Source organism: Protopterus annectens, chromosome 3.part1 (genome assembly GCF_019279795.1).
Source record: "Protopterus annectens isolate FY-2018-M chromosome 3.part1, PAN1.0, whole genome shotgun sequence".
In the NCBI taxonomy this organism is placed as follows: Eukaryota; Metazoa; Chordata; order Ceratodontiformes; family Protopteridae; genus Protopterus; species Protopterus annectens.
In genome coordinates this window covers 1436272074-1436298942 of record NC_056732.1, presented here as the reverse complement: position 1 = coordinate 1436298942, position 26869 = coordinate 1436272074, and the positions used below count along the sequence as shown (strand labels likewise).

General features: G+C 41.4%; 1 protein-coding gene across 2 annotated transcripts in view; it reads right to left on the bottom strand.

Moving 5' to 3' along the window:
• Nucleotides 1-290: 290 nt before the first annotated feature.
• MINDY3 (MINDY lysine 48 deubiquitinase 3) overlaps nt 291-26869 on the bottom strand; it is a 2129565-nt gene continuing 2102986 nt past the window's right edge. For both annotated transcript variants that reach the window (XM_044067502.1, XM_044067503.1), the window contains one exon: nt 291-1401. In XM_044067502.1, the coding sequence (XP_043923437.1) occupies nt 1252-1401 (150 nt within the window). In that variant the 3' untranslated portion in view covers nt 291-1251. The remainder of the gene's footprint in view (nt 1402-26869) is intronic.

The following is a 26869-nucleotide window of genomic DNA, read 5'->3' as shown; positions in this document are numbered from 1 at the left end:
ATTTGTAATGCAAAAATAAAAAAAAAATAATAAAATAAATTATTGTAATGAACACTTGCATGGCAAAAGTGTAATGACAAATAAGGAATGATTTGCATCGGTCTAACTGATCAACAAAAAGAACAATAGGATGAAAGGGTGTCAGATGTTGATGACTAGACATTAGTGAGACTTCCACTTTTGTCCTGAATTGCAAGACACTATGTGCGGCATGTATCAAACGTGGTCTGAAAAAGACTATCAAAATAAAGCACCCCACAAAAAGGTAAAAAAAAAACATTCACAATGGCTAGACACATGGTAGCCATCAGACTGAATTTATTTAACATTAACAAATGAGTGTAATAAATAGAACACTAACATACGGACATTTCCATGCATTTAATACAGCAAAAGGCTTAAAGAACTGGGTTGGTATTAGAAATTGATACATTAAGAAAACACATTTTTGGACTTGTTATACATCTGATCAGCTTAGAATGAGGATACATATCACCTATTTCCTGATATATCACTTGTACGCATTTCAGCTGATTCCTAATGAAATGCTTTTACCTGACATCAAATGACAACGCATCTCTCACTGGTAATTTGATAAAAGGAAGTGCTAAAACTGAATAATTCAGCTATAGTTTTTCATTTGACAACTATCTGATTTTGAAAGATACAGTGCAAAAGTCTTGTAACATCTTCCCAGTGCAATCTCTACTCATATGTAAAAAATTTTACAATACAGACAAAAATTTTGAAAATTTACAGCTAACCAGAAATCACTATTGTTTGTAGTGCTCTATACATTTCATTTTGGAAAATGAATCCTTCAGTGTTCTACATACTTAAATTTAATAACTGTAAAGGAATATGCATATGCGTGTATTTTTAAAAGCCCATATTTAATTTCAGATCATGCAGGAAGGATGTAACTGTGCATAAATAATCTAAATATATGCTTGGTCCAAAGACTGCATAAATACCAGCTACTGTTTAAGTTAGTGTGATAACCTGACATAAATATGTACAAAAAGTATAACTGATGGAAACATATTAAAACATACTGTACAATAATGCAATAATACAACATGCATTGTCACTTTAAATAACATGTTCCTTAACAGCATTTTATAAAAGTCACGTTTGCACTTTGTACAAAAAAATAATTTCCACTGGTATACCCAGTGACGTCAGGGTGTATTTTAGATGACTGAACAACACACTTCTCTTGCAACAGTATTCACTACAGCAGCTATACTATTAATTTAGAGAGGGAGATCGATCAGTGTTCCACAGCAGTTCAATATATGGCCACTTGGTCTGCAAGCATCGTTTAATTGGTGTATCATCTGTTCGTACCATGGGATCCTCAAAACCCAAAATAACTGCAGTGCCTTCAACATACATGACCTGGTCAAAAATAAAAGCTGTTAAAAAGGTGTGTAGTAATAAATACTTTCTCACTATCTTGAGAGAAAATATAAAAATGTATAGCATTCATATTTATAATATTGTAGACAAACTTTGCAAATGAATATTGGAAAGGACAACTGAGTCAAATATATAATATTACAACAGATATACAATAAAGAAGTCATTTGGGCAGTAATCCGTAACATCTACATTGTTCTAGTTGAAAAAAGCATCTCCTATATATAGAGTTGTACTCACTGTACAAGGTGATCTGTGAGACAGTCCTGCAAGGATGCTGCTGAACCTAAACAAGATTGTTTCTTGACTCAACTCCACTGCTTGCCTACTATTAATTGTGCCGAGTTAAATGGAATATGGTATATTATTTCTGTTAGCTGTAATTATCATTAGATGGAAAGAAGAGGGCAGATATAGTACAGTTGTGTACACTTACCATAAATGTAGATGTTCGAGTGTATTCACTGTTGCAGTCATTACATTTGCATAATCTGCTTGCAGGTTGCCCTCAGTCAGCCTGATTAACAAAGTCTTGGTTCCTGCGTTGGTTGCTGTCCCTTCTTCCATGACGTCAGGTCGTCAGGGGTATAAAACATGCAGCCAATGTCATTACATCAGTTTTTCTTGCCCTAGATGTTAGGTGTCTCCCTAATGGGGAGCAAATAAACATAAAAACACAAAGGTATATCTCCAACAAAAAGCAAATACACCAAAAAGGATTTTACACATAGTAAAGGAAAGTAGAGGTATAGCCAGAAGAAGTTAGGGGGCTGGAGGGAGGGTAACCAGGACTGCAAGAGTGAATACAATCGAACATCTACATTTATGGTAAGTGTACACAACTGTACTGTTGCAGTCATTACATTTGGGTAGATTCCCAAAGCTATGGTTGGGAGGAGGAGTTTATATAGCATTAGTACCAGCTATAAGGCCCTGCAAGACAGCAGTGGCAAAGCCAGCTCTGGATTTAGAGAAAACTGGCAAATGATAATGCTTGATGAAAGTATGTACAGAATTCCAGGTAGCAGCTTCTAGGATGTCCCTGGTAGGGACACCTCTGAGAAAGGCTGCAGAAGTAGATGCAGCCCTTGTGGAGTAAGATCTGATCCCCTGGGGGATAGGTTTTCCATGGTGCTTATAGCAGAAAAGAATGCAATAGCTTATCCATTTAGAAATAGTTTGTTTTGAAATAGCCTTACCCTCTGCCCCTGCAGCAAATGCTACCAGCAGTTGTTCAGATTTTCTTTGAGGTTTAGTCCTGTCGAAGTAGAATCTTAGTTGTTTGTGCACATTCAAGGAATGCAGAATCCGTTCCCCTTTGTTCTGTGGATTGGGAAAGAAGGTTGGCAAATGGACTGATTAAGAGCCACACTGGATACCACCTTAGGCATGAAGGATGGATTGGTCCTGAATGACACCCTGTCCGCATGAAAGATGATGAAAGGCTCCACTGCCATAAGGGCCCGTAATTCAGATATCCTTCTAGCTGAAGTGATTGCTAAAAGGAAAGCTGTTTTCCAAGAAAGAAATTTTAAGTCTGCAGTAGCAGCTGGCGCGAAAGGAGGTAGAGTGAGTTTCTCCAATACAAAGTTAAGAAGTTAAGGTCCCAGGCAGGGGTTGGAGCTCTCCTGGGTGGTCTCAAATTTCTGGCCCCTCTGAGGTACTGCTTGAGCAGAGGATGGGAGAAGAGGGGAGGTTCTGTGTTATAATGAGCTGAAACAGCTGAGGCGTGGATTTTAATGGAGGAAAAAGATGGACCCTTGTGAAGCATCTCAGTTAAGTATTGCAAAATCTGAGGTAAATTGGGCACTGCTGTGCTCATCCCTTGAGATTGGTTCCAGGTACAGAATCTTTTCCATTTTTCAGCATAAGATTTTCTAGTACTAGGCCTCCTTGCCTCTAAGAAGACATCCATCACAGGTTTACTAAGGGATGATAAGGGTGAGTTTAAGTAATTAGCCAGGCTGCAAGGTTCAATGTTGGAAGCTGAGGGTGCAAAATCTGGTTCTCCTGCTGACACAGCAGGGAAGGGGTCTGAGGCAGGTGCCATGGAGATAACTGCAACACACTGTGCAGGTGGGGGTACCAGTATTGGTGCGGCCAGTCTGTAGCAATCAAAATCATCCATGGTTTGTCCTGTTTGACTTTTAGTAGAACTTTGGAGAGCAGAGACAGCGGGGGGAAAGCGTAGACTGATAAATTTTTCCAGTTGAAGGACAGAGCATTCACTTTCCAGGCTTGTTTGTGGGGAGTCCTTGTGCAAAATGTGTCCAATTGGTAGTTCTGGGGGAGGCAAATAGGTCTATGTCTGGGCTCCCCCATTCGCTTGTCAACATGTTGAAAATCCTTGGTTCCAGTTTCCACTCGTGTGGGTCCATGAGGTTTCTGCTTAGTCCATCTGCCAGTGTATTTCATTTTCCTGGCAGGAATTGAGCTTGTAGGTGCAACTGGTAGCTCAAGGCTGTGTTCCACAGTGCCATGACTAGTCTGCAGAGGGGGGAGGAATGTGTACCCCCCTGCTTGTTTATGTACCACATAACTGTGGTGTTGTCCGTCTTTACCATTACTTGTCCTGGAAGAATGTCGTCCTTAACATTTCTTTTTGATTGATATGTAGGTGCATTTGATTTGGGTTCCATTTGCCCTGAATGCACTTCCCGCTTTAAAACTTCAGCTTGGCAAGCTAAGAACTTGGTTATATTCAACTGGACGTATAAGAGAATTTAAGTACCTTTTTATGCACTTTTTCTTTTAAAAAATACAGTATTTAAATTGATTTAAACTGTGTATGAAGGAGTGTTGAAGGAATTTTTAACTGGTTATTCTGCTCTTCAGTAACTTGAACTAAAAGCTAGTGTTGGCTGAATTTTATTATTTGCTAGTAATTACAGGTGTGGGGGTAGCCACATTCAGTGATTTCCTGTCCTTGCATATTTAAACTGGTGCATGTGAAATAATTCCTGCTTTAAAACTTCAGCTTGGCAAGCTAAGAACTTGGTTATATTCAACTGGAGGAATAAGAGAATTTAAGTACCTTTTGATGCACTTTTTCTTTTAAAAAATACAGTATTTAAATTGATTTAAACTGTGTATGAAGGAGTGTTGAAGGAATTTTTAACTGGTTATTCTGCTCTTCAGTAACTTGAACTAAAAGCTAGTGTTGGCTGAATTTTGTTATTTGCTAGTAATTACAGGTGTGGGGGTAGCCACATTCAGTGATTTCCTGTCCTTGCATATTTAAACTGGTGCATGTGAAATAATTCCTGCTTTAAAACTTCAGCTTGGCAAGCTAAGAACTTGGTTATATTCAACTGGACGTATAAGAGAATTTAAGTACCTTTTTATGCACTTTTTCTTTTAAAAAATACAGTATTTAAATTGATTTAAACTGTGTATGAAGGAGTGTTGAAGGAATTTTTAACTGGTTATTCTGCTCTTCAGTAACTTGAACTAAAAGCTAGTGTTGGCTGAATTTTGTTATTTGCTAGTAATTACAGGTGTGGGGGTAGCCACATTCAGTGATTTCCTGTCCTTGCATATTTAAACTGGTGCATGTGAAATAATTCCTGCTTTAAAACTTCAGCTTGGCAAGCTAAGAACTTGGTTATATTCAACTGGACGTTAAGAGAATTTAAGTACCTTTTTATGCACTTTTTCTTTTAAAAAATACAGTATTTAAATTGATTTAAACTGTGTATGAAGGAGTGTTGAAGGAATTTTTAACTGGTTATTCTGCTCTTCAGTTATTCCCACCCACCCGCCCTGTTTTTGTTTTGGTGTTAATCTTAGTGGCATTGAAACTGCCCGCCCCTCAGCCTGCCTCTGGGCCCATCTCATTTGCTCACTCAACTGAGTGCAGTGAGATCATATTCTGATTTCAGGCACTCCTACTGTGTACAAAGAGAGCATCTGGGAAATAGAAAAAAAAATTTAAGCTTATTTCCTGCCTTTCTTGTTAAGTGGTACAGACTATTTGTAGGCTTCTGAGCCCCAAGCCCTTCTGTGTTTGAGGGAAGCCTTCTAGCTTGTTTTTTTTTCTTGTAACTAGCCAGTTTTCTAGTTTCAGCACTCAAATCTGTTTCTTTGATCTCAGCACTTGTTCAGAAAAAAAAAAAAAAAAAAAAAAAAATTTCATCTGCTTTTACTGTACTTGTGTTTTACCTACTTCTTTTTACTTTTGCATCATCTTAAAATACTCAATTGTATTTATTACTGCTTGGTGTAACTCATTCTAAGCCTTTTGGTTTAAACACTTGGGCTTCGGACCAGTTAGTTGTTTTGCACTGAGAGGTTTGTGGTCTGCACTGTTGTGGCAGAACAGGTAGCTTACATCCTTCTAGGTTGAGAACTGCTGATTGAGGGCTCAGTGTCTGTTATTCTAAAAGTGTATTAATTCTGGTTTAAGCACTTGGGCTTTCAAGCCAGTTATTTTACATTAAGAGGGTTCGTGGTCTGCACTCTTGTGGGAGGAGAGGCTGGACTCTGCCCTTCTGAGCTGGGAATTTCTGGTTAAAGGCTTATAGTGCATGCATATCTGAACTGTTTCTTACTGAAGTTGGTGCGCCTTGTTTGCTGTGGCATAGACTGGATTCGGGCCTGCTGGATCTAGCTTTGTTTGTGTAACTTGAGCACTAATCCAGACATTCTCTAAAGTATTCAATGGTATTTATTACTGCTTGGTTGTAACTTGATTAAAGTGTAGCTATCATTCAAGTCTTTTGGATTAAGCACTTGGGCTTCAGACCAGTTGTTTTACATTAGGAAGGTTTGTGGCAAGCACTGTGGTGGCAGGACAGGTAGCTTTCATCCTTCTAAGTTGGGAACTGCTGATTGAGAGCCCAGTGTCCAAGTGTATTAGTTCTGGTTTAGGCACTTGGGCTTCAGGCCAGTTATTTTACATTAAGAAGGTTCGTGGACTGCACTCTTGTGGGAGAAGAGGCTGGACTCTGCCCTTCTGAGCTGGGAATTTTCTGGTTAAAGGTTTATAGTGCCTGAATATTTGAACTGTATCTTACTGAAATTGGTTCACCTTGTTTGCTCTAGCATAGACTAGATCCAGGCCTACTGAATCTAGCTTTGTTTATATACTTGTTGTTTGTTTGCTTGTTATTTCCCTGGAAGCTAATTCACCTAATACGCAACTTCTCAGCTTCTGTGGATCACTAGTGATATCTGCATTGCTTACTGTACTTATTTCCTTGTTTCACTTGAAAGAAAGTTACTGTTTGTCGTTTTGCATTTAGTTACTTGTATCACATTGCACTCAAGTTACCTGGCACTTGCTCACTAAAGCAATTATATAAGTCAGCACTAAAAATTAAAAGCACTACACCCTCACTCCCCACTGGCCCTTGTTTTCAATTAAGGATTTCCCAATATTATTCTAGCATGTCCAAAGGTCAGTTGTCAATCTCCTCTCCGGTCCAGCTGGTGAATCTGGGAATCTTGAGGCAATGTTATAACTGCCTCATGTACACAGACAACCCTCTCCTCCTCCCACATAACACAAATACTTGCGAGAGATGCAGCTATTTAGCCAAACTGGAGGCTGAGCTCTCTCAACTCAGGACTGGCAAGACCAGACAGGAGGAGAAGGCAACTACACACACCACAAAACCAGCCTCACATAATGCTACCACTCCACTGAATCAAACACATAAACACACAAAGACATACTCGGAGGCTCTGAGTAAAAATTTACCTAAACAGCAGAGGCCTCCAAAGCAGACACCCAAACAACTGCTACCTCAAGACACCACACAAGCAACACATAAACCACAAAAGCAGTGTGCAAAGCAGTCACAGCCCTTAAGGCCAAATACAACACCAAACATACTTGTCATAGGTGACTCCATAGTCAGACACACTGACGTCCCACTCACCAGGCTGAACAAGGAGAGGGTCACAGTAAGCTGCCTATCGGGCGCTAGAATCCGCCACATAACACAAGCACTGGGTCACTCCACAGCAAGTACAAATATGACACAGTCATTGTCCATGCTGGTGTGAACGACCTGAGACGTACCTCCCTGGACTGCATGAAAAGAGACATAGAGGAGCTCTCTGATTATGTAGCCCAGGCAGGTATGACCCTAACCCTGAGCAGTATCCTTCCTTCACCAAGAATGATGCCACAATATAGAGACAAGATGATCAGCTTTAACAATTGGCTTAATGTCTGGTGTCATTCAAAGGGGATCCAGTGTCTGTCTGCCTGGGATGACATGCTTGACAAGCCACGCTGCTTCGCAAGGGACGGCTTGCACCTGTCACCCTGGGATTCCGGATATTGGCTAAGGCTCTTGCCACCCCATAGTGCCTTTTTAGGCAAGGCTCAAATTCTAAACCTACCACCCTAGAAAACAAAAATGGGAAGAAATTGAGGGTAATGCTGCTCAATGCCAGAAGTCTAAATCTCAAAATGCACGCACTCGAGGCCCTTCTCAGTATGGAGAACATCGATGTCTGTGCTGTAACTGAAACCTGGTTCAAGGCTCCTGAGAGCACCCGGCACTATTAGGTTTTACCTCATATCATGCGTTCCGCCCCAAAACCCGGACCACTCCACAAAAGGAAGGGGTGTATCCATATTCATAAAGGATACTCACACCTCCAGGTTGGTGGCAACGCATGAAGCTTCGGAAACCATCCAGGTGCAACTAACAATAGGCAAAACTGCTCTACAAATTGTAGCATGCTACAGGCCACCCTCTCAAACTCAGGAAACCCACACAGCCTTCCTGAAGACACTGGAGGGTATAAATGTATCTCCAAACACCATCATATTGGGTGACTTCAACTACCCGAATATAGACTGGGAACATTACTCAAGCCCTAACTTTCTAGCCCAACGGTTCCTGGAGTTCATAAATTCAAATGCCATGGAACAGCTAGTCACTGTTCCCACGAGAGGAGAAAATATACTAGATCTCATTGTCACAAACATGGGGACAAAATGCTCCACACCGAAGTTTATCCCTCATTGGTGAGATCTGATCATAAACTAATCTCACTGGAAATCCACATCCCGCCCCCACCCCAAACAAAAAGACCATAGTGAAGAACTTCTCTAAAGCAAACTTCACACTACTCAAGACTGGTGTGGTATCCTTCAAGGCCCCTGAGTCAGAGGAAACCACAACCCAAGCTGCGGAAGCCCTTACAAATGCCTTCTATGAACACCTCCAGGACTGCATGGATCAGGCAATCCCAAATAAAACCAAGACTCTTTCCACAAAGGGCAAACGTCCAGTCTGGTGGACCCCAGCCATTAACAAACTTTACAATAAGAGGAGAAAGCTATTACATGATAGAACAAAATCCATAAAAGGGAAGTCACCCCTGATCATTATTAGTAAAAAATACGAGCACTCATAAAATCAACTAAGGCCAATTTTGAGAGAAAAATTGCCATGGATTCAAAGGACAATCATAAGGCCTTTTTCAGCTATGTTAGGAACCTGGGTGGAAACTCACAGATATGCTCAGAATTAGTCCAAAATGATACAAAAATCACTGAACCCACAGACATTGCCAACATACTGGCAGACAGGTTCAGTGCAAACTTCACCCCTCCCCCCCAAAGGAGAGATAACTATCCCAGCCGAGTGTAGCCTCCCGGACATCTCAAATGCGCAGGTGAAAGCTGCTCTCTCTAAAGCTAAAAACACAGCATCAATGGGACCGGATGGTGTCCCCGGCTGTGTTCTACACGAGCTAAATGAGGAATTAAACCCGCACATAAGGCAGCTGTTTAATCTCAGCCTTACCACAGGATACGTGCCCAAGGAGTGGCGTACGGCAACTGTGGTCCCACTCCACAAAGGTGGCGCCTCACGGACCCTGGTAATTACCGCCCATAAGCTTAACAAGTCTAGTCTGCAAAGCTATGGAGAGGATCATAATGGAGCTCATAAACAAAGATATAGGGGACTTGCAGACATTGGACCCGACCCAGTTTGGCTTTGTCAAGGGAAGATCATGCCTTTGAACTTGGTCGACTTCTTGAAATAGTCACCAAGGCCATTGATGAGGGAAAGGCAGTCCATACAGCCTACCTTGACCTTGCAAAGGCTTTCGACACAATACCCCACTCAGGTATTGTAGAAAAACTTACCAGCTTAAATGTAAACCCATATGTCACAAGATGGGTTGCAAACTGGCTTAAGGACAGAACCCACAGGGTTAGAGTTGCTGGCGCTGTGTCAGACTCCAAGCCGGTCACAAGTGGTGTCCCACAGGGCTCGGTCCTTGGCCCCCTATTGTTTGGCATCTACTTCTCAGAAGTACAGGCCAACATGGGAGGACTTTGGCTGACAAAGTTTGCAGATGACTGCAAACTGGGCCATAGTGGAAAGTGCATCGGACACTGATATCCTTCAGAAGGGACTCACGGAAACAGATAGCTGGTGCCAGAGCCATGGCCTGAAGTTAAACGCTAAAAAATGTATAGTCATACCCTTCGGGAAAAACAAGGTAACCCCAAGCTACCATATAGGTGGCAATCCACTAAGCACAGAAGAGGTTATCAGGGACCTGGGGACCCAGGTTGACAGTGGCCTTTCTTTTGACACTCACATTGCTAAAGTGGTTAGAAAGACCTTCTACATTGCCCACCTGATCATGAAGGGATTCACATCCAGATCTAGTGAGGTCATTGTTCCCTGTACTCTTCACTTATCAGACCAATGATCGAGTACAATGCCCCATTCGGGATGTATCTCACCCGACATCTGCAGCAATTGGAGAGACCCCAAAAGTTCCTCACCAAAAGGATAAAGGGACTCCAAAATCTGTCATATGCTGCCAGATTGAAGAAACTCCAGCTCTATTCAGTCGCATACCGTCTGCTCAGAGGTGACATGTGCCTGACATACAAGGCCATGTCCAACCCGGAATTAATGGACATGCTCCACCTCAAAAAATCCAAATCCACCAAAACCACTAGAGCAAGCGACTTAAACCTTAGCACGGATATAAATAGGACGTGCTGGAGGGATAGATTTATCACTCAGAGACTCCCTATGCTGTGGAATAAAATCCCGGTCCATGTGAGGCAGAGCACCTCGCTGATTCTGTTCAAGAGAAATCTAGACCTGTGGATGGGAGATCGTAGGTTTACCCCGGGAATCATCTCTGGGTCACTGCTGGACAGAGGCACAACAAACTAATGGGCACAGTATTTTTTCATATAAGGGGTGGCGTAAGCCACAATAATTTGGGCTAGGCTTATAAATGCCTTAGGGCAGATAGCCTAGTATAAACCTATGAACCTATGAACCTGCCAGATGAGCCCCCCCATGCACAGCCTGATGCATCTGTTGTTAGGGTTTGGGCGGCAGGGGGAAGTGTGAATGGTAGTCCCTTGTTTTGGTGGCAGGCCTCTGCCCACCAGAGGAACTCTAAGCACAGGCAAGGTATGATAGGAATCATTGTTTCTAGGTTGTGAGAATGTTGACTCCGTAGGCTTTTTAGATACCTCTGTAGTTTCCTCATATACAGTCTTGCATATGGAATTAGAAGAATGCAGGAGGCCATGAACCCCAAGGCTTGCAGTATTTGTCTTACAGATAGTAGGGTTTTTGTGGCCACTTGTTTGAAATAGGATATCAAATGAATTTGCTTTTCTGGCGTGAGGTAAGCCATCTGGGAAGTTGTATTCAAGCTTGCTTCCAGGAATGTAATTTGTTGACAGGATACCAGTTGTGATTTATTTTTGTTTATGGTGTACCCCAGACAAGTTAGAACCCTTTTTACAAACGCCAGATGATTCAAAAGTATGCCCTAGCTTTCTGCCTGAATTAGACAATCGTCTAGGTATGGGTATATTTGAATACTTTTTTGTCTGCAAAATGCAATAACTGGAGCCAGGCACTTTGTGAATACCCTGGGCACAGTAGACAAGCCAAAGGGCAGTGCAGAAAACTGATAATGCATATAGCCTGCTTTGAAGCGTAGGTATCTTCTGCAAGATTCCCTGATTGGGATGTGTAGGTATGCTTCTTTTAAATCTAGTGGTGCCAACCAGGGGTCTTTGCCTAGCATATAAGAATACAACGAACACAACACCAGCAGTCAATAGATGTGAATATCTTATTTAATTCTGGTACCTCGGCCTTCGCCTTCTCAAGGAATACATTTGTGATAACAAACACCACCCCTTTTATAACACTTCCATGATATTTGCATACTTGATTGATTCAATGAAACCATTAAACAACATTTCCTAATTACACTGAATAAGCCAGCTTGAACCTAAAAAACATTGTATGTTTAAACTTCATTGCATTGAAATCACAAACGTCTTTTAAAAGGTATGTCTTGTGCAAAAATACAATAACAGCTGTATGTAGGGGGTCTGATAATAGGGTTCAACATAAACCCTTTTACAAAGTTACAGCTGCCGACAACTTCTTACATGCTTCAAGTATGCATAGTGAGCATCTTTTAAATTCCTTACCACTAGGAGAGTTCAGGCATATTGGTTTCAATACTTCTGAACCTAATAGAATTGGGAGGGAGTTTGATAAAATTGAGAACAAACTCATGGAAAGAAGTTATTCCAAGGCAAAAGTTAAAGCAGCTAGATTAAGAGTTGAGCAGGAATTGGGTGTAAGGAATCATAACAAGAGCAAGCACTCACTTTTGTTTGCTTCTCAGAGTGGCCAGGTGAAAGATGTTAAGTTGAAAGGTACAGAGGAAGAAAGAATATTTTTTGTTACTAAATATTCACATTTTTCTCACATTTTGAGTGATACAGTATCAAGATTATGGCCTATTGTTTCTGGAGATGACAAAGTGGGGGGACTTTTTCCAAGTGCTGTTACTTTTTCTTATGGCAGATACCCTAATTTAAAAGAAATTCTAAATACTAGAAACTTTCTGAGGGGTAACATCAAAAGGGGAACCTTTAGATGTGGTAAGTGCAAAGTATGCACTAAAGTTAGAAGTTTGGATGGAACAAAAATCAATGGTGTAAACTACAAGGCTTTGGAATATTTTGATTGCAATTCATCTGGGGTCGTTTACATCATAGGTTGTGGTTGTGTTAAACAGAAATGGTATATAGGCCAAACTAGCAGAAAGGTTAAACTTAGAATTCTTGAGCATTTGGGAGATATCAAGCATAAAAGATTAGACAGTCCAGTGGTCAAGCATTTTTTAGAGCAGCACAGGGGGGTTCCTGAAGGGTTCATCTTTTGTGTGTTGGGAAAACCAAAGAATTTGGGTGATGATGCAGGTTTTCATGTTAAACTATTAGAAATGGAGTCTAGGTTTATTTTGAATTATAAAACTCTTTTTCCGAATGGAATGAATATGGAAGCTTGAATAGATTTATTTATTCATAACAAAAAAGTTTGTTATAAAGATTTTTACAAATGAAATCTAATAGTAACATTTGTATGAAATAATGGTTGTGTTTGAACAATTGAGAATTTATTAAGCAATTCGTATGTCTTTTAAGAAAATTCTATGAAAAAACATGATGTTATTGTATTTTTGCACAAGACATACCTTTTAAAAGAAGTTTGTGATTTCAATGCAATGAAGTTTAAACATACAATGTTTTTTAGGTTCAAGCTGGCTTATTCATTGTAATTAGGAAATGTTGTTTAATGGTTTCATTGAATCAATCAAGTATGCAAATATCATGGAAGTGTTATAAAAGGGGTGGTGTTTGTTATCACAAATGTATTCCTTGAGAAGGCGAAGGCCGAGGTACCAGAATTAAATAAGATATTCACATCTATTGACTGCTGGTGTTGTGTTCGTTGTATTCTTATATTTTTGGATTTGGAGAGTGTATTTTTGGTCTTTGCCTAGCATAGGAAGTAATTGGTGAAGAGTCAGCATCTTGAATTTTGGAATCTCCAGAAAGGTGTTTAGAGTAGACAGGTCCAGGATTGGACGCCATGATTTGTCTTTTCTGGGTACCAGGAAAAGTCTGGAGTAGAACCCTTGTCCCTTTTCTTCTTCTTCTGGTACCAGTTGAATAGCCCCCATGCTTAAGAGAGAAAGTACTTGTTTTTGAGCCTCTGCCCACTATATTTAATACCCATTTGTCCTGGGTTATGAGTTCCCAGTTCTTTGCATGAAGAACAATCTTTCCCCCGAAAGGGGCGGTCAGAAGATAACTGTTTGGAAATTTTAAAAGAAAGTCATTGAGACTGTTTACCATAGGGGGGTGTCTTGTTATTCCCAGATTTGGAAGTGGAAACCCCCCACTGCTTAGCTCTGAGAGTCCCCTGGGACTGAAACCTGGGGTTTTTGCTGTGTCTGGGTTTGGCTTGAGAAGACATGGAAGTGGCTGGAAAGGACCAATTCTTAGTAGGCCAGTGCCTACTAAATCTAGGAGGTTGCACTTGTAAAAAATCTTTAACAGTTTGTATAGATTTAGCTTTATCTTCCATCTTTTTAAGAACTTCTTCAGTCTTGTTGCCAAACAGGCGGTCCTGATTTAAAGGAGCATCCAACAATTTAGCTTTAACATGATCAGGCAAAGATTGCTCCTTAAGCCAAGCATGCCTTCGAAGCACAGACCAAGTAACAGCAGCCCCGCAAGAGGCCTCTAAAGAAACAAAACCACATTGCAAAGTATGTTTTCCAACTTGTTCAGCAGAATGCATTAAGTCCTGTAAATCTTTATTTTCCACACAGTCAGGAATCAACATCATTTTCTGTTTAAGTAGTCCAATGACCTGTTGCTGATATTTTAACATATGAAATTGGCAGTTTAAAGCTCTGATTGCCAAGGTTGCTGAAGTATAAACCTTTTTACCCCATCTATCCAGCGCCCTGCAGTCTTTATCAGAAGGGGTAGGATTTTTAGCAGTAGAGGCCTTAATGCTGGGCCCCTGACAAATAGTCTCTGGATCTGCAACAGGGTTTTTGAAAAGGAACTTATGGGACTCAAGAACCCTGTAGAATCTGTCAGGTTTACTAGGAGCAGGAGGCAGGGAATCATGGGCCAAACTGGATTCCGAGAAGACATCATCAATAATGTCTAATACAGGAGGTATAGCCAAAGGCCTATGCTGAGGAAGAAGAAGGAAATCCCTAAGCCTCTTTTTTGAATCAGAAAATTCCTGGCTTTCCCAGTGAAAATGCTCCCTTAAAGTATGTAAGGTTTCCCCAAAAGAAAAATCCTCAGGAGGGGAATCAGAGGGGAATAGAATCCTCATAAGTAGGTAAGGACAAATCCAGGTCATCAGAATAGTCAGAAAAAACAAAATCCTGATCAGAAGTTTCATAATCAAGCTCAGCTCTAGGCCTCTCGGGGGGGGGGGGTGACTACCCCTGATTAGAGTGCTTGATATTATTCCTCAGTTACACACATTAGCTATACATATACAGACTAAAAACACTTTATTTTGGCCTTAAAAATATACTAGTTTCAAATACAGATATAACAACTGCAGTTACGTATGTACTCGTATATGTGTTGGTGTGTTTAGCCACTGACACTAGCATATGTATGGGGGCAGGATTGTGGTGGTGAACAAGTGTATAGGTACATGTACATTATCTCACCTATAATTTTTTGGTGGCACTGGGATTGCCCCCCTGATAATTGGAATAATTTTGGTTACACATTTTTGCTTAACTTTAGGCTTACTACCATTTAGTTTAGTGGCATATTATTGCATATCAGCTTTTATTCTATCTGGAGATCTGAATAGATTTCATATAGAGCAGCTTATTGTCATGGATCTTGAAGAAATACTTCAGGGCCTTTGTGCCAACAAAAATTATATTGGGGTATTTGGTATACCCGAAGGAGATGGTCTTCCTCAACCCATGGATCCAGTTGACGGCTGTAATGATGCTTTTTATAGACTCAGCAAAGGCATGACGAATTTGAGATCTAACATTTGGCATTTGAGGCTTCTCAAAGCCTATATGAACAAAAAAATTACGCCTAGGGGCTTAAGAATCAAAATTCAACCTTTGGTGAGCAAGATAGATGACACCCTTAGCAAAGAATGGCATTTGGCACAACAACAGACATCTATGAATTTCGTTCAGATTTTAAGTTCGTATTATGAACGGACTATTGAAATTAATATTAAAGAAGTTGGTGATCTGTGTGGACAAGCTAAAACATATGATGGTCACCCACAATTTTCTATATGCCTTAATAAACTGTCAAAGGAATTGCTTTTGTTTGAAAAACAGACTAAAGAAAAAAAGATTAAAAAATTCAACAGAGATATTACTGACTATCAGAGGGGCCGGCCCTTTGAGGCCACCAAAAATGTTAGGTTCATGGAAACTGGCCAGAGGTCTGGCAGATATACCAGACCCAAAAAAAGACCTAGATCCATACTCAAGGGGTCTCACACATATAGTAGCACCTCAGGAGATGATTCTTCGACAACTGATACGGAGGGTATTTATACTGGTGAGTCTCCGACTCCCAAAAAGACTAAAAGCCAAACACATTCTTTAAACTCACTAGGAGGAGGGGTGGGAGAAAGCATAGGAAACACCAAGATAGATACAATCGAAGCACTTATCCAAACATTCATGACACGATAGATGACAATATTTTGAATATTTCCAAAATTGTCTTGGCAGAAGATCAAAAGAAAGTGTTAAATAAAGGTTTAAACTTTGTTCCAGGGTTTTTTGTGGATGAATCTCATATTGTCAAAGATGTTAATAATTTTTGGTGCAGAATCAACCTCAAATTGTTTTTTGGACCCAGGTCTGATTCTCAAAGATCCACAGAATTCAAATTCCATAAATCCAATTTTGTTCCACCTATGAATCGGAATGTTGCTATCTTTCAGCAAGCTGTACTCAAGAACATACATTTTAAAATAGATCACTTTTCACCTCTGAAACATAATCTCTCTACCTCTGAACTACAGGCTTTACAACAGCTCAGGGACAACAAAAACATTGTTATTATTCAGGCTGACAAGGGTGGGGCAATAGTAATCATGGATACAGATTATTATCTGGGGGAGGGAAATGGACAATTAGCCAACCCATCCCACTACATGAAAATGCCTATTGACCCCACCCCGAACTTTAAAAGAGAAATTGACAATTTTCTTGAGTTAGCAGTTTCGGAGGGCATTATATCAGACACAATTAAATCACAATTAATGGTATGGGACCCACAACAACAGATTCTGTATTTACTACCTAAGATACACAAGTGCCTGAACAAACCACCTGGTAGACCCATTGTGTCTGGTATGGGGTCATTGACGGAACCACTGTCTGAGTTTTTGACTTCATACTTGAAACCACTACTAAATTTGATTCGAGCAAGGATACAAGACACCACTCAATTCTTATCCATTATAGATGATAACCAATTAGAACCTGAGTAGTTACTTTGTACATTAGATGTCAAGGCTTTATACACCAATATACCACATTGGGCTGGACTTGAGGCCCTCAAGTTTTGGTTAGATAGAGCCAAATTATATCCAGTTGGTTTTGATACGCTTTTGATTTGTATGGCGGAACATGTTTTGAATAAAAATGTTTTCTATTTTCAAGGTGAATGCTATTGGCAGTTGAAGGGTACCGCTATGGGAGTCTCTTTTGCTCCTATATATGCGGACTTATTCATGGGCTACATTGAGGAGCAACTCATTTATGATCAAACACATAACATCTATCTTGAGCAGCTGGATATTTGGCGACGTTATCTTGATGATTGTTGGTTAGTTTGGCGTTCCGATGAAGAATATTTGGCTGAATTTGTGTCATACCTCAACCATAACAAATGGGGTACTGAATTTACTTCAACTTATCACCAAAATCAAATCAACTTTTTGGATGTAACAGTCATCAGGAACCCAGATGGTACTTTACGAAGCAAAACATTTTGTAAATACCCGTAATACAATACTTTATTACATGCAACTAGTATGCACCCTAGCCACATCAACTGGAATATACCCAAATCCCAGTTCCTCAGGATAAGCAGGATTTGTTCCGCAGAAAATGACTTTGAAGAATCACAACAAGATCTAACCAACAGATTCAGAACCAGGGGATACAAGGAGCCTGACATTCAGTTGGCACGTCACTTTGCAACCAATTCCACCAGAACTTCTCTTCTCAAATATTGTGACAGAAATAGGGATGCACAGGATGGAGGATTATGGTTTATTACTACCTATGGGCGTAACATCAATTTGATTAGAAATACCATGATGAAACATTGGAACATCTTCACTGCCAATGAGGATATTGCCTCCTTAGTCGGTAACACTTGTCAATATGGTTACCATACAGGGAGAACACTAAGTTCATTTTTTTCACATTATAAGAGGATGGGTTCAGGTGGCATCATACATCAACAACTTACGATGACTGGTGACAAACTTTGGGGCACTTATCAATGCGGCCATTGTTCATCATGTCCATTTATATTCACATCTAAACAATTTCCCAGTAAGAACACTGACAGGATTTTTAACATGAAATTTTTTGGCAACTGTAATAGTGATTGGGTGGTATATCTTGCAACTTGCACATGTGGTTCATTTTATGTGGGTCAGACATCATGGGCGTTGAGATTACGCATGTCGGAACATCGTAGTGACATTCGAACCAAAAGAGAAACCAACGCTCTGTTCAGGCACTACACACAACATCATACTGCTAGATTTCAATTTTTTGGGTGACAGATCCAACAAACAGGGGTGGCATTCCATTCTCAACCAAAAAGAGAAATACTGGATTATCAATCTAGGGGCACTATTTTCTCCTGGTTTAAATTATCATTTATAACCAATTAATATATCCAATATTGAATGTATTATCATACTTATGTTTTATTACCATATTTGCTATTTGGATAATCTATTTTCTACTTGTTATTTTTTATTTTCTAGTTTGTATTTTTCCTTCCAGTCTTTCTTTCAGGCAGTATTATGGTAATGCCTAAAATCCTTTGGAAGCACCTTATTGGTCTATGGAACTTATTTAAACGTGCATTTGTGCATGATTTCCTGTTTGTACTTTTCTTGTTCCACTGAGGAAAGCCATGTTAGGCTGAAACCGGTCTGGATTATTGAATTGTTCGATATGTATTAAAACACTTAAGTTTCACCTTAGTGTTGCTGTAGTTTTGTTGCTGATATATGCTGGGTTTTGTGCTGGCATTTTTTCAGTTACTGATAGTTTGTTTTGCCTTGCACTTGGATCCTACGTGCAGGGCTTTTCTTTTTTTCCAGTTTATTAGATCTTCAGCCATTTTTATCATTTGTTTTTTAGGCATAGGGGTCTGAGCATGTGGTCTGGGCGTCGGTTTTTAGACATGGATTGAGATTTAGGCCTTAGTAATGAAGGAGGCATTGATTTAATATGCAATTATGTAGGCCTGAATATACCCCTAGAAGCCGGTGCCTGCACAGCGGCTCCGGACCCATCCAAGGTAGAGACATCCATGGGTTCCAAAGGTGAAGTATCTCGCAGCATACCGGACTCCAAATAGGTCTCAGTAGAGGCCTGAGAATCAGAAATAATGGGTATCAGGGGCTGCGAAAGCGCCTCACTGAGTACCGGCGAACTGGCTTAGGAGAAGCGTTGTTGGCAGTTTTGGATCTCGGCGGCCTGTCTCTGTCTTTATCTTTGCGTTTTTTCGGAATCCCGGTAGTCGGATGGCTAACCGACATTTCTGGATAATTAAACCAATAACCAAAATATTTAGAGGCAAAAATATACCGACGACAGATAGTGCGCTGATTAAATAAAGCACAAAACCGATAGCAAGTTACGTCGTGGTCAGGGCCTAGGCAAGGAATACAGTACTAATGAAAATCTTTATGAGGCATTTGCTTTCCACAAGTAATGCAATTATTAACTTTTACTGACATCGGTAAGGAGCAAGAAAAAGTTTCCCCAATGGGGTGCATAGCTTTAAGTTGAAGACTTTGGTTCTGATACTCGAAAACAACAATTTCAGGAGTCGGCCGACTGGCACTTGCGAACTGCTTCTGCTTTGGGCACTGCACGGCAAGAAAGACTGATGTAATGGCATCAGCTGCATGCTTTATACCCCTGACGACCTGACGTCATGGAAGAAAGGACAGCAACCAACGCAGGACCCAAGACTTTGTTAATCAGGCTGACTGAGGGCAACCTGCAAGTAGATTACCCAAATGTAATGCCTGCAACAGTGAAACATGAAGAACATGTTAAACTTGATGGAAGAGACAAAGTAGTAGTTGAGCTGCATAATGAAACAGAACATGTAAAAAAAATTCAAAATAATACGGTTCAGATGGTGGAAAATGAGTAACTAATAATATATCAAATGTAAAGGAGACACAACAAATGAAGTGCAAAATAGAAGACCCTGAATATATCTATGAATATCCAGCTCCTTGGTCTATCAGAATCAACAGGAAAATAAAGTTATGTACTCACCATAATGTTCCATCTGTATGCCCATTTTTATTCTACCTCAACTGATGGGTTTGGATCTGACTTGGCTACTTCTATCGGATCATCAGATCCAAGAACTCTTGAGCTCCTCCCTTAACCCATTATGGCCCATCAACCTAACATACCTCTGAGTCTGCTGCCCCTAGATATAAAAGGACAACCTTATACAGAAATGAACAAGGAAAAAGGAAGCTGGAGCTCAAACAAAGAACAGAGGTTTCTGTACAGCTCTTAAATCTTTCCAGAAGCAAAGGAAGGGGGTAGGTGGGTGGGAAGTTGAGGAAGAATGAAAATGGGTGATACAGACTGAACGTTCCATCTGTGTTGCTGATCTTCATTCCTTCATTACTGATGGGTGTCAGTTCTGTCCTCGGAATCGAGTCAGCTGTTATACCAAGCTCACGCCAGCCAAAAAACTCTCAAGCTAAGTCCTTACCCATAGTGCCTCTCACCATATTACCTCAGATCGAGTTTGCCCATAAGGAAAGGATAGACCACAGAGAGAAAAGCATAGGCTTTTTCTGAGCAACTGCCTTATCCTAGAATAGGACCATAGCCGAACTTTCAAGAGTCTTTCAGAGGGGGTTGGTGGTTGGATTGTAATGAATGAAGATCAACAACAAAGACGGAACATTACGGTTAGAACATAACTTCTTTATCTGATGTTGTTAATCTTCATTCATTCCTTACTGATGGGACAGAGTCCCTAGCTACCTTGTTTCCTTGGAGGCCCTATGGAGGAATATTCCAGAGTACCATTGAACCAAAGAATGCTCTCCCCCTGGAGACCATATCCAATTTGTAATAAGTGATAAAGGTATGAGGAGAGGCCTATGTTCCTGCTGCATAAATGTCATCCATGGACGCTCTCACATGGAAAGCAACAGATGTTGCAACTGATCTTGGGGAATATGCTTTGATTTTAGAAGGTAAAGAAACCTCACTTCACTGATAAGTAAAAGAAATGCAATCTCACAACAATTTAGACAATGTAACCTTGGAAAACGTTTTTCCCAATTTTGGTCCTGAGTATGATATGACTAATTGGTTGGACTTTCATATGGGTTTAGATCTGTTAAGATAAAAACAAAGTTGTCTGTGTACATCAAGCAAATGCAATGTATACTCTCCTTTGCCTGAGAAATTCGGGAAGATGACTGGAAGAGCAATTGTCTGATTAACTGATAAACTAGAGATAACTTTAGGCAAAAAAGAAGGGTTAGCCCATACTGATACTTTGTTTTCATGGAAGACCATGTAGGAACGTTTAATACATAATGCCAGGAACTCAGAAATTCATCTTGCTGAGGTAATGGCCACTAAGAATAAGGTTTTCCAGGGCAAATATTTTAGGTCACAATTGGCAGCAGATTCAAAGGGAGGCTGAGTCAAGGCTTGTAAAAACCAATGTCAAATTCCATGGTTCAATTGGTTGTTTGAAGGGGAGTCTAATGTGAAGAACTCCCTTCAAAAAAAAAGTTTTACAGAGACACTGAGAGATTAAAGAAGTTGCAGCTCCTGACTGAAGAAGATTCGAAAAGTAATCTAAAATGTACAGTTGTGTACACTTACCATAAATGTAAATGTTTGAATGCATTCACTGTTGCAGTCCTAACCAATGGGTTATCTGGCTCCCGGTAGCCCTCGATCGGCCAGAATACCAAACGTAAGTAAAATATGACATCAGCTTCCATCATTTGTAAAGGACGTCAGGACGTCTGCTCCAAAAGTAGGCAGCAGACGTGACTTCCTCAGTCTTTCTTGCCGTAACAGTCAGAAGCCCCCAGAAAACAAGGCTTAAACCAAAAGCAACTTTGGTAAATAACATCAAATTTAGCCTGTACCTTAGGAAAGGAGAAAGTACAGTTGTGTACACTTACCATAAATGTAGATGTTCGAGTGTATTCACTGTTGCAGTCATCACATTTGGGCTATCAGTCTGCAGGTAGCCCTCAGCCGGCCTGAATACCAGAGTCTTGGATTCCTGCATCGGATGCTGTCTCTTCTTCCATGACATCAGGTCATCAGGGGTATAAAACATGCAGCCGACGCCATTACATCAGTTTTTCTTGCCCCAGATGTCAGGTGCCCCCACAACGGGAAGCAATTATATGTTATGGTACACCTCCAACAAAAAGCAAATACACCAGAAAATTTAAATACACCAATCAAGAAAGAAAGGTAGAGCCAAGAGAAGTCAGGGGGCTGGAGGGAGGGTAACCAGGACTGCAACAGTGAATACACTCGAACATCTGCATTTATGGTAAGTGTACACAAAGTACAGTTATGTACACTTACCATAAATGTAGATGTTCAAGTCTATTCACCATTGCAGTCATCACATTTGGGTTATTTGCCTGCAGGTAAGCCCTCAGTTGGCCTGAATACCAGAGTCTTGGGATTTCTGCGTCAGATGCTGTTGCCACTTCCATGGCGTCAGGACGTTATGGGTATAAAACATGCAGCCAATGCCATTACATCAGTTTTTCTTGCCCCAGATGTCAGGAGCCCCCTAAATAGGAAGCAATTACATGATATAGAACACGCCCTGCAAAAAGCAAATACCAATGATATAAGGTATGCCAAACAAAAAGGATAGGTAGAAGTGAAGAGAAGTCAGGGGGCTGGCAGGAGGGTAACCAGCACTGCAACAGTGAATACACTTGAGCATCTGCATTTATGGTAAGTGTATACATCTGTACTATGTTCTTCTTGTTTCACTGTTGCAGTCATCACATTCGGGTTGATTCCTAAACCTGAGGATGGGTGAAGGCAGTCAAGAAGCATTAGGGCTGGCAAGCCGGCCTTGTAAGACTGCTGTAGCAAATCCAGCTCTGGATTTAGAAAAGACTGGTAAGTGGTAATGCTTGGTGAAGGTGTGTACAGAGCTCCAGGTTGCAGCTTCCAGGATGTCTCTGGCAGGGACTCCCCTGAGAAATGCTGTAGAGGTTGACATAGCCCTAGTGGAATGTGTTCTGATCCCCTGTGGGGCAGGTTTCCCATGATGTTTGCAGCAGAAATAGATGCAGTGTGCTATCCATGTAGAAATGGCTTGGCCTCTGCCCCTGTAACAAAACTGACTAGCAGCTGGTCAGATTTTCAGAAAGGTTTAGTCCTGTCCAGACAGAACCTAAGCTGCCTGTGCACATCCACGGAGTGCAGGATCCTTTCCCATGTATTCTGAGGCTTAGGGAAAAAAAGTTGGCAAATGAATGGATTGGTTTAAAGCCACACTAAATACCACCTTTGGCATAAATAATGGGGTAGTCCTGAGGGAACCCTGTCCGCATGGAAGATAATGAAGGGTTCCACAGCCATAACGGCCTGCAATTCAGACACTCTTATTGCTGAAGTGATGGCTAGAAGTAAAGCTGTTTTCCAGGAGAGGAATTTTTAACTCTGCTGAAGCAGCAGGTTCAAAGGGTGGAAGCATGAGTTTTTCCAATACAAAGTTAAAGTCCCAGGCTTTGTTGGGAGCTCTCCTGCGGAGTCTTACATTTTTTGGCTCCTCTCAAGAACTGTTTGACTAGAAGATGAGAGAAGAGGGGTGGCTCAGGATTACAATGAGCTGAGATGGCGGAGGTAGGAATCTTAATTGAAGAGAAGGACAGGCCTTTTTGGGACATTCCTGTTAAGTAATCTAGTATATGAGGTAAGCTGGGCACATTTGTGTCCCCTTCCTTGAAACTGGCTCCAAGAATAGTATCTATTCCACTTTTCTGAATAGGATTTCCTAGTAGCAGGCCTTTTTGCCTCCAGGATGACATCCAGCACCTGTTTACTGAGGGTTCAGGGGATGAACCAGGCTGCTAGGTTCAGGGTTTATAACTGAGGATGCAAAATCTGGCCCCTCTGCTGGTACAGCGGGGGGGGGGGGGTCTGAGGCAGGTGCCAAGGTGGCAGTAATGTCAGAATGCGCAAAGGTGGGTACCAGTCTGGTGCAATCAGGATTGTCCTGTTTGATCTTTAGTAGAACCTTCAACAGGAGGGGCAGAAGGGAAAAGGCACAGATTGAGAGGTTTTCCCATGTAAAGGACAGAGCATCCACTTTCCATGCTTGGCTGTGGGGAGTGCTGGTGCAATATTTGCTCAATTGAAAGTTCTGAGGGGAAGTGAAGAGGTCCACCTCTGGTGCCCCCACCTGTAGATCAGCAGCTTGAATGATATAGGTTCCAGTTTCCACTCGTGCAGGTCCATTAGATTTCTGCTTAAGTCATCTGCCAGTGAATTTAGTTTGCCCTGGCAGGAATTGAGCTTGCAGGTTCACCAAGTTGCTCAAGGCTGTGTCCCACAGAGCCATGGCTAACCTGCACAGGGGGTAGGAAAGGTAAGGGTTCCCCCCTGCTTGTTTATGTACCACATAACTGTGGTGTTGTCTGTCTTTATCAATAGTTGCACTGGAAGAATAAGGCATTTGAAGGCTGTCAGAGCATTCTGTACAGCTAACATTTCTTTTTGATTGATATGCAGGTGCATTTGCTTTGGGCTCCATTTGCCTTGAATACCTTGTCCTGCCATGTGAGCCCGCCATGCATAGTCTGATGCATCTGCTTTTAGGGTTTGGGCAGCAGGGGGTAGAGTGAAAGGGAGTCCCATGTTGTGGTAGCAGGCCTCTGCCCTTTTGCAAGGAATGATAGGAATCATTGTTTCCAGGTCCTGGGAAAGTTGACACCAGAGACTTTTTAAGTACCATTGCAGTTCCCTCATATGCAGTCTTGCATATGGAATTAGTAGAATGCAAGAGGCCATGAACCCCAGGGCTTGCAGAATTTTCCTTGCAGATAGCTGGGTCTTTGTGGCCAATAGTTTGAAGTAGTTTGTCAAATAAACTTGTTTCTCTGGAGTGAGGAAAGCCATCTGGGAAGTTGTGTTCAAGCTTGCTCCCAGGAATATAATCTGTTTGCAGGGTACTGGATGAGATTTCTTTTCGTTTATGGTGTACCCCAGTGAGGTTAGAAGTTTCTTTACGAACGCCAGATGTTTTAATAGCAAGTCCTGGCTTTCTGTCTGAATCAGACAATCGTCCAAGTATGGGTACATTTGAATATTTCTCTGCCTGCAAAATGCAATGGCTGGAGCTAGACACTTTGTGAATACCCTGGGCGCAGTAGATAAGCCAAAGGGAAGTGCAGAGAACAGATAGTGTATGGTGCCTGCCCTGAAGCATAGGTATTTCCTGCAAGATTCCCTTATTGGAATGTGCAGGTAAGCTTCCTTTAAGTCTAAGGTTGCCAACCAGGCATCTTTGCCAAGCATAGGAAGCAACTGTTGAAGTGTTAGCATTTTGAATTTTGGGATTACCAGAAATGTGTTTAGAAGAGAAAGGTCCAGGATAGGATGCCAGGAGCTGTCTTTTCTGGGTACTAGGAAAAGTCTGGAATAAAAACCTTGTCCCCTTTGTTCTGCTGGGACAGGTTGAATTGCCCTGATACTTAGAAGAGAGAAAACCTGCTGTTGGGCGTCCGCCCACTGATTTGGGGGTAGGTCTTGCCAACCGTATGGGGTTGGTAGGGTGTGGAAGTGGAATCTGTATCCTTGGGAAACTATATTCAAAACCGATTTGTCCTGGGTAATGAGTTCCCAGTTTTTTGCATGCAGGGCGAGCTTTCCTCCTAAGGGAGCAGGCAGCTGAGCAGGGCTTGGAAGGGTTAAGGTTAAGTCATTGTGTCATTTTTCCATAGGGGTGTGGCTTACTACTCCCTGCTTAGGAAGTGGGAGCCCCCCACTGCTTAGGCCTGTGTGTAGCCTGTGACTGTAACCTAGGTGGTCTGCTGTTCCTGGGTTTGGACTGAGAAGGCCTGGAAGAGACTGGAAAGGACCATTTCTTTGAAGGCCAATGCCTACTAAATCTGGGAGGATGTACTTGTAGGAAATCTTTAACAGTTTGCATAGATTAGTACAGTTGTGTACCTACCATAAATGTAGATGTTCGAGTGTATTCACTGTTGCAGTCATTACAATTGGGTTATCCTGCTGGCAGGCTACCCGCAGTCGGCCTGAATTCCAAAGTCTAGGTCCGGCGTCGGTTCCTGTCGCCTCCTCCCTGACCTCAGTGCGCCAGGGGTATAAAAAATGCAGCAGACGCCATTTTCTTCAGTTTATCTTGCCCCAGATGTCAGGTGCCCCTAAAATGGTAGGCTAAAATATGCTAATGAGCATGCATGCACAAAAAACAACTTTTCCTTCATCTACAAGCAAATACACCACATAGGTTGTATAGAACAGAGAAGTACAGATAAGTCCCAGCAAATGAAAAGTGGGATGGTGGGAGGGTAACCTGGACTGCAACAGTGAATACACTTGAACATCTACATTTATGGTAGGTACACAACTATGTTCATCATGTTTCTCTGTTGCAGTCATTACAACTGGGTTGAATCCCAAAGCTAAGGTTGGGAGGCTGGTGCTAAATAGGATTAGGAGAGGCTATCAAGCCCTGCAGAACTACAATGGCAAATCCTGCCCTGGATTTAGAACAGAGAGGTAAAAGATAGTGCTTTGTAAAAGTATGCACTGAACTCCAAGTTGCAGCCTCTAAGATGTCTTTGGTTGGTACTCCTCTGAGGAAGGCTGCTGCTCTGGTTGAATGTGGCCTAATGCCCTTAGGCACTGATTTGCCATGCTGTGAATAGCAGAAACGAATGCAGTGACCTATCCACTTTGAAATTGTCTGCTTTGAGATAGGCTTTCCTTGTGATCCTGCAGCATATGCCACTAGAAGTTGTTCAGTCTTTCTGAAAGCTTTGGTTCTGTCCAAGTAGAAGAGTAGCTACCTGTGAATGTCCAAATAATGCAGAATTCTCTCATCCTTATTCTGTGGGTTTGGATAAAAGGTAGGCAAATTAATTGTTTGGTTAATGGCCACACTGGACACTACCTTAGGCATAAATGTAGGGTTTTTCCGCAGAGAAACCCTGTCAGGATGGAAAATGGTAAAAGGTTCCACAGCCATGAGTGCCTGTAACTCTGAGACTCGTCTAGCAGAGGTTATTGCTAGGAGCAGAGCTGTTTTCCAGGATAGAAATTTAAT